The 12,354-nt window shown below is 51.5% G+C and overlaps 1 protein-coding gene across 2 annotated transcripts in view; it reads right to left on the reverse strand.

Annotated features, from left to right (window-relative positions):
* The window catches only part of HSPA12A (heat shock protein family A (Hsp70) member 12A), a gene marked incomplete at both ends in the record, with an annotated part of 142,024 nt that overhangs the window by 54,553 nt on the left and 75,117 nt on the right, over window positions 1-12,354 (reverse strand). Inside the window, one exon of one of the 2 annotated variants that reach the window (XM_082674069.1) lies at window positions 10,237-10,279. The exons of the other annotated variant lie outside the window; for it this stretch is intronic. Within the exon in view, the coding sequence (XP_082530195.1) occupies window positions 10,237-10,279 (43 nt within the window). Of the gene's footprint in view, window positions 1-10,236; window positions 10,280-12,354 lie in introns of those variants that run through there. 2 annotated transcript variants of the gene reach the window in all.

A 12,354-nucleotide genomic window follows, 5' to 3' on the forward strand; every position in this document is an offset into this window, starting at 1 on the left:
TGAATTAAGGATCTTGAAAGAGGGAGATTATCCTGGATTATCCGCATGGGCCTAATAAGAGATCCTTATACAAGGGTCCTTAAAAGAGGAGGTAGGAGGGGCAGAGTCAGGGGAAGATGTGACAATGGAAGCAGAGATTGGAGTGATGCACTTTGAAGACGGAAGAAGGGGCCGAGAGCCAAGGAATGCAGGTGACCTCTAGAGGCTGGAAAATGCGAGGAGGCGGGTTCTCCCCCACAGCCTCCAGAAGGAACACAGCTCTGCCAGCACCTTCACTTTAGACCGATGAAACCCAGTTTGGAATTACTTCCAACCTCCGAACTGTAAGATAATACATTTGTGTTGTTTTATGCCACTGAGTTAGTGATCATTTTTACAACAGCAGTAGGAAACTAATACACTGGAGAATTCCTCCTGACTACAAGAACGTAACTTGGAACTTTTATCCGTATAACAAAAACAGCTAACGTTAATTTAGTGTCTACTTTGTGGCTCTGTTCTAAGTGCTTTTCTTGTACAAACTCATTTAATCCTCACAAAAACCATATGAAGAAGACTATTACAATCCATATTTTACAGATGAGAAAACTGAGCCTTTAAGAGGTTAAGTAACTCGCTAGGGCCACAGAACAGGTAAACGACACAGCCCACAGCTGAGCCCAGGCAGTCTGACTCCAGACCCCACATTTAACCATTACATCTCCCAAATCAAACCAACAATGATAATAATCAATTACAGCCATTTACTGAGCCCCGTCTAGGTACCAGGCTCATGCCCAGCCCTGGACATACTGTCTCTCACTTAATAGTCACAACATCCCAGTGAAGCAGGATTATTTTTCATCCTTATTTACAGCAGAAGAAACTGAGGCACAGCAATGTTACACCCAGATGTTAAACACATCTGAACCTAGAAGCGTCAGAAGCAAAAGCTCGAGTTTAACCACACACCCTCCTGCCTCCTTCATCCCACTTGAGGCCCAGATGGCTGAGAAGAGGACAGAGATAAGTAGCACGACCACATAATTTATCTTCCAAATTGAGATACTGAGAAAGTGAACGGAGTCACTATTAATGCTTTCACTGGGGCAAGAGGCATAGAGCAGAACTGTCCCGGCAAACCCAGACACATGGCCACCCTAAAGATAAGTGGACTAAAATCAAGGTGCATACTCTGCAGGTCACGGTTCCCCAGAAGGGGCGCTGTGGAGCAGCTGTTGGCCCCTCCTGACATCTACAGCTGCCAGGTCACCGTCAAGGCTGGAAAAGGAGGGTGGTCCTGGCAGAGCTCAGAGCAGAATCTGTAAAGCTCCAGATCTGGGGTGTTATCACGGCGGGCCAAGTCTTTCCGATGGTGGTCTGGAAGTCCACTGAGGGCAGAGGTTGGGCAGCCCTGGATAGAGCTCAGGTATGCAAAGAGACCTTGAACCCCACTGGTGCCCAAGTCAGAAATCCATCGTGGAGCTCAGAGGCTCGGCAAAGGGCTAAGTGAGAGCCAAGCAGGGTCAGCATCCTGAGACACCAGCTCTCCTCTAAAGACCTGGGTCTGAACAAGACAAGGTTGCCCACTCTCACCACTATTATTCAACATAGTTTTGGAAGTTTTAGCCACAGCAATCAGAGAAGAAAAAGAAATAAGAGGAATCCAAATCAGAAAAGAAGAAGTAAAACTGTCACTGTTTGCAGATGACATGATACTATATAGAGAGAATCCTAAAGATGCTACCAGAAAACTACTAGAGCTAATCAATGAATTTGGTAAAGTAGCAGGATACAAAATCAATGCACAGAAATCTCTTGCATTCCTATACACTAATGATGAAAAATCTGAAAGAGAAATTAAGGAAACACTCCCATCTACCACTGCAACAAAAAGAATAAAATACCTAGGAATAAACCTACCTAAGGAGACAAAGACCTGTATGCAGAAAACTGTAAGACACTGATGAAAGAAATTAAAGATGATACAAACAGATGGAGAGATATACCATGTTCTTGGATTGAAAGAATCAACAATGTGAAAATGACTGTACTACCCAAAGCAATCTACAGATTCAATGCAATCCCTATCAAACTACCACTGGCATTTTTCACAGAACTACAACAAAAAATTTCACAATTTGTATGGACACACAAAAGACCCCGAATAGCCAAAGCAATATTGAGAAAGAAAAACGGAGCTGGAGGAATCAGGCTCCCGGACTTCAGACTATACTACAAAGCTACAGTAATCAAGACAGTATGGTACTGGCACAAAAACAGAACTATAGATCAATGGAACAGGATAGAAAGCCCAGAGATAAATTCACACACATATGGTCACCTTATCTTTGATAAAGGAGGCAAGAATATACAATGAAGACAGCCTCTTCAATAAGTGGTGCTGGGAAAACTGGACAGCTACATGTAAAAGAATGAAATTAGAACACTTCCTAACACCATACACAAAAATAAACTCAAAATGGATTAAAGACCTAAATGTAAGGCCAGACACTATAAAACTCTTAGAGGAAAACACAGGCAGAACACTCTATGACATAAATCACAGCAAGATCCTTTTTGACCCACCTCCTAGAGAAATGGAAAGAAAAACAAAAATAAACAAATAGAACCTAATGAAACTTAAAAGCTTTTGCACAGCAAAGGAAAGCATAAAGAAGACAAAAAGACAACCCTCAGAATGGGAGAAAATATTTGCAAATGAAGCAACTGACAGAGGATTAATCTCCAAAATATACAAGCAGCTCATGCAGCTCAATATCAAAAAACAAACAACCCAATCCAAAAATGGGCAGAAGAGACCTAAGTAGACATTTCTCCAAAGAAGATATACAGATTGCCAACAAACACATGAAAGGATGCTCAACATCACTAATCATTAGAGAAATGCAAATCAAAACTACCATGACGTATCACCTCGCACCAGTCAGAATGGTCATCATCAAAAAATCTACAAACAATAAATCCTGGAGAGGGTTTGGAGAAAAGGGAACCCTCCTGCACTGTTGGTGGGAATGTAAATTGGTACAGCCACTATGGAGAACAGTACGGAGGGTCCTTAAAAAACTAGAAATAGAACTACCATATGACCCAGCAAGCCCACTACTGGCCATATACCCTGAGAAAACCATAATTCAAAAAGAGTCATGTACCACAATGTTCATGGCAGCTCTATTTACAATAGCTAGGACATGGAAGCAACCTAAGTGTCCATCAACAGATGAATGGATAAAGAAGATGTGGCATATATATACAATGGAATATTACTCAGCCATAAAAAGAAATGAAATTGAGTTATTTGTAGTGAGGTGGATGGACCTAGAGACTGTCATACAGAGTGAAGTAAGTCAGAAAGAGAAAAACAAATACCGTATGCTAACACATATATATGGAATGTAAAAAAAAAATGGTTCTGAAGAACCTAAGGGCAGGACAGGAATAAAGATGCAGACATACAGAGTGGACTTGAGGACACAGGGAGGGGGAAGGGTAAGCTGGGACGAAGTGAGAGAGTGGCATGGACATATACACACTACCAAATGTAAACTAGATAGCTAGTGGGAAGCAGCTGCATAGCACAGGGAGATCCGCTCGGTGCTTTGTGTCCACCTAGAGGGGTGGGATAGGGAGGGTGGGAGGGAGAAGCAAGAGGGAAGAGATATGGGGATATATGTTTACGTATAGCTGATTCACTTTGTTATACGCAGAAACTAACACACCATCGTAAAGCAATTATACTCCAATAAAGATGTTAAATAAATTAATTAATTAAATAAAGACCTGGGCCTGCTGGACAAGAACCCGGGCGCCTGAGGCTCAGGTTGTGTCTGCCCCTTCCCAGCAGTGGGATCTCGTCCAGCCCTTCTTTCCTCTGAGCCTCCTGGACGAAATGCAGCCTCTGAAAACTGCCCTATCTCCATCCACAGGATTCATAATAATAAACAATAATAGTGGACAACAGCAAGTACTCACCATGAGCCAGGAAGTGTACTCAGCACTTAGCAGGGGTTATGGGAGTAAATAAAATCCACTCTGGGATGGGTGCATAGGCTATTCCCACTTTACAGATGAGGAAACTGAGGTGGGGGGGAGTAAGTAAATTGCCCAGAATCCCATTGCTGATAAGTAGTGAAGCTAGGATTGGAATCCAAGCTGAGTGCCCCTGTAAAATCCTATTGGAACATTCTCTCTTCCCCACCTGGCCAACCCAGAGCGGCGCACTCTAGTTAGTGCAGGGATCCCCAGAGGGAGGGTCCCATTCCCCTGGTGGACCAGGGACCAGGCAGTCACGTTTCACACTAACGTTTCACACTAATTCTTGACCAATTATAAGACTCATTGATAGGCTTTGCAAATATATCCCCAGGCCCCATTTCCCTGATGGGTCTAATTCCAGAAAATCTGGGAATGAGAATTTTAATGACCTCCCCCCAGGTGATTCCTAAAGCTTTTCCCTTCCTGTTCAAGACCCTCTTGAGCCTGATTCCATGAAAGAGTCTGCTGCTCCCATGTCCTTGACCTCCTCTAAAACGCTCTAGTCTCCCTCTGGACCCAGAGCGCAGCCTCAGCAGAAAACCTTCTGCAGGCAGCAGGATCTGTCTAAAGTACTAACTTCATGTGGGTTCCATGCATTTGGGCTATGGTTACCTTCTGTTTGTGGAAATGATACAGGTTTTCTATTTATGGAAGTGATATAAATAAGACTCTTAAAATAAGTGCATTAAAGAAAAACAGTAGGTCAATTTTTTAAATAATACATTATAGTTTGGGTGGTCGGTACAAAAAAGGGGAACCTCAAGTAGCTAAAGACAGACGGAGAAGCAGTTCCCTGAGGATAAGAGGTGCCTGAGGAGGCTTTCCTGACAGCCCTGAGCTCTGTGCTAGCACCAGCCCCAAGAGCTAGGTCACCGGGGGGATGCATTTAATTCCACTCAGCCTCAGTTTCCCCCTGTGTAAAATCAGCCACTTCGTGGAGTACTTGTGAAGATTTAATGAGATGAGACAGGTGAAGTATTTAACACAGGGCTGCTGCTTAAGACTCCCTGGTGACTCAGACAGTCCAGCACCAGGGAGTGGACCGTGTCCGCTCCCTCCCCTCCACTCCCACGTGCTAAGGTCCCAAGTCTGAAATGCAGACATGTGAAAACTCAGTGATTCTCAAACTTGGCCACTCTCCCAAAGAGGTCCTGATATAATAGTTCTGGGATGAGGCCTGGGCACCAGGAATTTTAAAACACTCTCCAAATGCTTCTAACAGGCAGCCAGGATTAAGAACCACTGTGGTAACTAACCCCAGGGAATGTCCAGTGGCCAAAAAGTGTGGCTCCTAGGGCTTCCCTGGTGGTGCAGTGGTTGAGAGTACGCCTGCCGATGCAGGGGACACGGGTTCGTGCCCCGGTCCGGGAAGATCCCACGTGCCGCGGAGCGGCTGGGCCCGCGAGCCATGGCCGCTGAGCCTGCGCGTCCGGAGCCTGTGCTCCGCAACGGCAGAGGCCACAACAGTGAGAGGCCCGCGTACCGCAAAAAAACAAAAACAACAACAAAAAAAGTGTGGCTCCTGACACCACCCACTCCAGGACCATTTCTGGATGACAGCTGCCCTCATTCTTGCTTCCCACCAGTGGACTCTGCAAAGATGGGGAAAGGTGTTCAAAAGCATTCAAAACAGTTTCCTGCCCATCCGTTATCTTCACTGTTCCCACAACAGACCCAGCAGGCATCATGCACCCCTTTCACAGACCAGGCAAGGAAACCTTAGGTGGAGCTGACCCGCAGTCTTTGGGCTCCAAAGCCACTTTGCTCCTCCAGCCCTCCGCACCTCTAGTGCACATCTGGACCAAGAGCAGGACTGGGAGTCATTTGCAATAAACATAACACAGCAGGGATTTGCAGAGCCCGCTGCGGGGGCCCGGGTGGGAGGCGATCGCTCCCTGCCACATGCTGCTTATTCATTAAACCGCTGGTTCCTCCCTGCCATTCTAATTATGCGCAGCGATAATAAAGAAGCTTTCTCTCTCACCAAAGAGGCTTATTTATGCGAAGAGAGCACTTCACCCCCACAAGATTGAGTCGTCACTCAAAGCCTTGTTGGAATCAAAGTCGCATCTCTTCAGCGATTGACTGAACCCCACCCACCTCCCCCTCCAGCTTCCGCCCACTCCTGAGCATCAGCGTTTCTAGAAGCGCCACTTCCCTGTGGAGTGGGCAGGATGTGGATGCCATTCCCCACTGCTGTACTCCCTCACAGTTTGCTGACTGAGATTCACTCAACACACAGTAGGACAATTATTGAGCACCTACTATGTGCCTCCCTAAAAGTATGGAAATGCAAGACACAGTCCCTGCCCCTGCTGGGAGAAAAGTGAGTGAGAGAAAGAGCACAATCTTTTAAGCTCCATGACCAATTCATACCCCATCTCCAGCATTCATTGGCTGGGTGAAGAGATTCATTGGCTGGGAAAAGTTACAAAATTTCTCAAAGGCCTCAACTGCCGCATCAGCAAAATGGGGTAATAATAACACCAACCTCATGGGGCTGTTGGGGGAGTCAGTGGGATATTCCCATAGGAAACTGGAATGAACGCTAGTTGGGATTAGCCATGGTTAGCACCAAAGGCTTTGCCCCACACAGGCAGGATCTCATCCAGATGGAGGAGTCCAGGAAGGCTTCCTGAGAAGTGATACCTGAGCTGAGTTTTGAAGGATGAGCAGGAGTTTGCTAGAGAAAGTGAGGATGTTCCAGACAGGGGGAACTGCATGAGGGCCACAGAAGATGACAGGGCTCTGGGAAACGAAGGAGATGGAAAACGCAGGAGACACGCACAGGGGTGCATCACGGTGACAGGGGACAGAGCTGCAAGGCAGGTGTGGACATGCAAGTGGATCCCATGGCCACCGCCCTAACTAGCGATACCCAGAGCATCACTTCGACTTTTTCCTGGCTCCTTTGGGAGCCACAACCAGTACCCTTCCACGCCCATCCGGAGTTCAGTGGCCACAGGAAAGTGGGGCAGCCACGCTCTATTAGTCATGCACTCATTCATGCAGATGCTCAGCACAACTCCCGGAGGGCCCAGCACATGCTGCGAGACCACCTCCTAACCCTCACTCAGCCCGTTTCCAGATGTGCCACGCTGGCCTGGCAGCTTTCTCCTCAGTGAAATAGGGGTGAAAGTGCCCCTTCCTAGAGTCATTCATCCAATAACAAATGTGACCAGGGCTAAGTGAGATAATTCAGTATTCTCAGATTTCAATACAAACTAAGTCCTCAATAAACGTCACAATTTAAAATGTTTATTTTTTATTACAATTATCTGCCAGGATGGTAAGAATCCCATCTCCAAAGCCCAAAGCACTGCTTCTGGAGGTACCCCCAACCCAGGCAAAACCCCTGCCTGCTGTGCCTCTCCTTACCCTCCCCCAACCCTGGAGCAAATGACCTGGTTTCCACTGCCCACACCTAGCCCTGACTCGGTCACCACAGGAGCTAGTCCAGCCTGAACCACGCCAGCCCCCCAGTTGACCTCATCCTTCTAGGGCTCCACATGTCAACCAACTCAGGTGTTGGTGGGGGCAAGCCTGAGGGTCATCTCAGCCTTTTTGGTCCAAAGCTCCAGGGGTTAAAGGGTGGACCTTCTGATTTTATAAAGTAACTAATTTAAATGTTCTATTAACGAAATTTGCAAACACATACAAAGCAAATGGAACAGTAATGAACCGTCAGGTACCCGCCACCCAGCTTCAGTGACCACCAACCTGCCATTCTTGTTTCACAGGCACGTCCCCCTCTTGATTTACTGGGAGAAGTTTTATAGCTTTGTGGCCATCCCTTCTAGCATACCCCACCCCCCGGGGTGCCCACTGCTCACAAGTCCCATCCCATTTTGATGCCTCTGGCACCGAGAGAATCCTTGAAATAACCCCCCGAAGAACAATCATTTTTATGTCCCTAACAGAACGGTAATCACTGGCCCACGGGGCTGTGCAGGGTGGTGGTGAAGGGCTGGAGCCCTGGAATCAGGACAGCCTGCTCTGTGTCCCAAGTCCACGTGCCTAGGTCCGAATCAATACTCACTAGATATGTGACCTTGGATAGGTCATTCAACCTATGTTTAGATTTCCTACCCAGTAAAGGGGCAATGCTGGTACCAGGTTTCTTGTGTGGCTTTAAAAAATAAAATAATGCATGTTCATTGCCCAGCACAGAATATGCAATGAGGAAACCTTAGAAATAGATGTGTTAGATGGTGGGTGAGCAGGCTCAGCTCCTATGAGATACTATTAATATCTCTCATTTTATAGATGAAGGGATGGAGGCCAGAGAGAAGCAGTGAGCTGCCAGGGACAGCCTGCTCTGTGTCCCAAGTCCATGTGCCTGGAATTGTCACAGCATGCCTGGAACCACAGATCACTGGAAGTGAAGAAACACTCTAGAATAGATGCAGGCAGCAGTGGCAGGTAGCCCAGCACACCCCGCATGTCTCCCCATTCTGGATGGGGAGCTCTCTCAGCCTGAGAAGAGACAACTACACAGTGCCCCTGTGAGTGTGTGCAGGGTAGGGGTGCTGAATTCCATTTTTCTAGACAAAGCGGGGGAGGAGGCTGGTACACATCGTTGCTCACTCTTCTGATTTGACAAATCCTATGGCCAACCTTGCACTGGATATAGCCACCCACTGTTCTAACATAAGAGGCAAGAAACTGCTTCACTAACTTAAGCTTTAGCAATCCTTAGCAGTTCTGATGTTCCTCCCTATCATCTTACTTTTTTTTTTTCCAATTTAAAGGGTGGGGAAAAGATAAATCAATCCAGTTGCTGAGTGATGTTCAGACAAAGACAGCCTCCAGCCCACTGCCCGTGTTTGCCAGCTGAGGAAGGGCAGGAGAGGGGGGCAGATTCGAGATGCTGTATTTAGGCCCCGCCTGGACTCTCCACGTCCCTTCCAGGAATGAGCCTTGTCAGGATCTCCCCCTCCCCCCAGCACTCCCCCACCACTGCAGTGCTGTGTCGGGAGGCACCTCCCAGATCCGCAGGAACAATGGGTTGGGGAGGGGGCAGGTGCGACTCCGAGCTCATCAGAGGGCGAGGGGACGCGGCCACAGACAGCAAGACTGTGAGTACACTTCTCGTGGTGGTTGTGCTGCCACCTGAATCAGTTTCCCCATCTCCAGTGGGGTCCCCGCACAGCCGAGCGCTCCTTTCCTGGACGAATTTCCCTTACGCCCTAGGCATTTAATTTCGTCCCCGCTAGGAGGCTTGCCTTGTCGCTCCGGAGGAAGCCCCCGGGCCACGCTCCCCTCCAGCAGCTGCTACTGCCAAGGCCCTGCAGGTCAGGGACGCGCGGCATCCTTCGTGCGCCCAACTTTCCCCACTTGGGACCCACAATCCTGGCCAGCCTGTCCCCTCTGCTGGCGAAAGCCATGATTTATAGCCCTGGGATCCAAGAGCTGCCCCTCCTCTTTCCCCCACTCCCAGGTCCAGTCTCGCTCCTTACCCTCCCTCCCCCCACTTTCTGAGCCTGAACCACGCTTCCCAAAGAAAGCGGCCCTGGCACATTTGCTAAATGCGAGCGTCTGCCCCCTGCACTGGGCGCCGTCTCCTCCCCCCAAGCCCGGGCAAGAAGGGATAGAGGAGCCCCCGCCGCTTCCCTCCTCCTCAGCCCAGAGAATCCCCGGGGGTGGGCGGGGATGTAGAGTGAGATGCAGTTCGGCCCGGAGCTACAGCCGCCACTCCGGGTGCATCTGTCCGGGTGAGAGAACAGGTCCAAATCTCTGACTCCCCCTGGTGCCCACCCCCGCCTCGCTGAGTCACGAAAATGAGCCGCTGGGGACACCGGGTCACCCCGAGGCCGGCCGTTTAAATGGCCAGCGTGGGCGTCCCCGCATAGCTCGCAGGGGACGGACATGGGGGAGGGTCCTCACCCAGACGTGCATTGGGCCCCCGCCGCAGGCGACATCCCGCGGCGGGGACAGTGGGGTGTCCGGGCGGGGGCTGCGGTCCTCGCCGCAGTGTCCGCACCCCAGCTGGGAGCGGAGCACGTGACCAGCGGGCCACCCTTGGCCCCCTGGACTCCCGGCCCCGCCGCGGTGCTGACCCCGGCCCTGCCTGCTAGGGAAGGATGGAGTGGGGGCGCCTACTTTTCCGTGGCCCGCGAGGGGACTGCGGGGCGCCGAGCGCGCCTCATGCCTTCCTCCGCCCGCCCCGCCGCAGCCGCAGGACCCGCACGCTGCGCTCACCTCGGGGCCCAGTGTCGCTGCCGCCGACCTCCTTGTCCGCCATGGTAGCGCAGCCCCCGCCCGCGAGAGGAGCCTCCGGCGCAGCGCCCGTGGCCGTGCAGGTCCCTGTCCGTGTTCTCCGCGGGCGCTCGGGCCGGGTCTGAGCCGCCGGGTAGCAGGAGCACTGTTCTGACGCGGCCGCCGCCGCAGCTCGGGCTCCTCCCCGTGCTCCTCCAGGGCCCGCCCCGCGCCCCGCCCCGCCCCGCCCAGCCGGCCCGCTTGGGAAGGAAGGCGCGGCGTCCGGCCCAGCCGGAGAGCCCCGGGTCCTCCCTCCCGGACCCGCCGCGCCTAGCCGGGCCCCTCCTCTCCAGGGCTCACCCCCGAGGCGGCCGCACCCCGGGTGGTGGCGCGGCCCGGGCCCGGGGGCTCGCCAGCCGGCCGGAAGCAGGCGCGCACAGGGCGCTCGGATGGGCGAGCGGCGGGGACTGGATTTCAGGCCCCCTCGGCCCCGCTACGCGCCAGACCTTTGGAACGGCCGGGGGCTGAAGCCCTACAGCAAGCACTGCACACGCACCCCACTCTCCAGAGGACGCCCGCTCCAGTTTATTTCTCTCCCCTAGGGTCCCAGAGGAGCGGTCAATGACCCGCGCAAAGGCGGAACCCGGCGCGGCCAGCGCTCGGGCCGCAGACCGAGGACCTGCGCCGGGGCGGTGCTGTGGGCACCGACGCGGGCGTCCGCCTCCAGGCCGCCTGCCGGACTCCATGGCAACTCGGGACCCGGGAGGCGCTTGCTGCGGAGGCTGCGTGGAGCCTTCCATATATGGGCTCCCACCCGGACCCTCCTTACAAGTCTGAGAATAACGACGTTAATAATTCCGGGCTTGGGAGGTCAGTGATTCATTCTCCCTGTCCTCTGGCTCCACCACACACGTGCCATGGGCACCTGTTCGGTCCTGGCCAGGTGGCTTCTGGCCAGGTGGCACCTGGCCAGGTGGCTCTTTCCGCTGTGCAAAGAGGCAACCAGGGCCGTGATAACATTCTAATGATCACAGTCACTGGATCCTTCCCTTGTGCCTGACACTATGCTAAGAGCTTAAGAGCCTTATCTCACTTTCTCCGAATAACTCTTAGAGTTGGGGACCAGAGGCCCCCATTTTGCAGATAAGAAAACTGAGGTTTGAGGGTGTTAAGTGACGATTCCAAGAACACACACAGCAAGTAAGTGCCCAGGCTGGAATCCCCACCTAGGTCAAAACCACCAGCTTTCCCTCTGCCTTGAGATGGGCCACAACTCCAAAAGGGCATTTAGGGGAGGTGTAATCGTGCAGCCCGTTTATGGAAGAGGGGATGGGCAGAGGGCTACAGGGAGAGCCCAGAGACTGGGGTCTGCTCAGAGGGTAATGGTCTGGGTGATGAGTTAAAAGGATGAACTTCGTCTATCTGCCTGCATTAAAAATCCCAAATGTACAGTCTCTGACTGTGTGTGAGACCACGGGCAAGTTATTTAACCTCTCCGAGCCTTAATATTTTCATCTGTGAAATGGGTACGACAGGAGAACCCACTTCCTAAGACTGAAGAGGACTAGATGAGATGATGCGTGTAATATGTTTCACTTGGGGTCTGGCGCGTGATATGCAGTCCAACAAGTATTAGATATTATTAAGTCATAAGCTTTTTAAAAAGTGGACAATGGCCAGTTGGGTGGGGCAGTGGGCAGTAGGGGCATATGGAAGGGGGGCTTCCAGAGTAGAGAACAGTGTCTTCCTACAGAGCGCCCTCTCCTTACCAAGGTGGCTTGCTTGCTCAGAGGCAGACCCAGGAGATGGTCTGGAGGCCAAGAGCATGTAGCACCCAAACACAGGCAAGAGGAAGGGCTGAGGCAGCGGTCCAGGTGACAACCTGGATGAGCAGGCTCAGGATGAAGAGTAGAAGGGCCGCCACTGGCCCCGCATCAACCCGAGAGCTGCCTTCCCGGTTCAGCTCATATGTCTCCATTGCGTGAAGATGGCCGGGCTGAGGCTCCCTGGAGTGGAATATGAGAGGGCAGGGACAGTCACCAGCACTCTCTCCACTGAGCATCAGTGTCACATGGACACATGCCTAGGCAGTGATGCCAGAAAGAGCTTTCTGTTAAACAT

This window comes from Grampus griseus (assembly GCF_964374135.1).
Source record: "Grampus griseus genome assembly, chromosome: 16".
Lineage (NCBI taxonomy): Eukaryota > Metazoa > Chordata > Mammalia > Artiodactyla > Delphinidae > Grampus > Grampus griseus.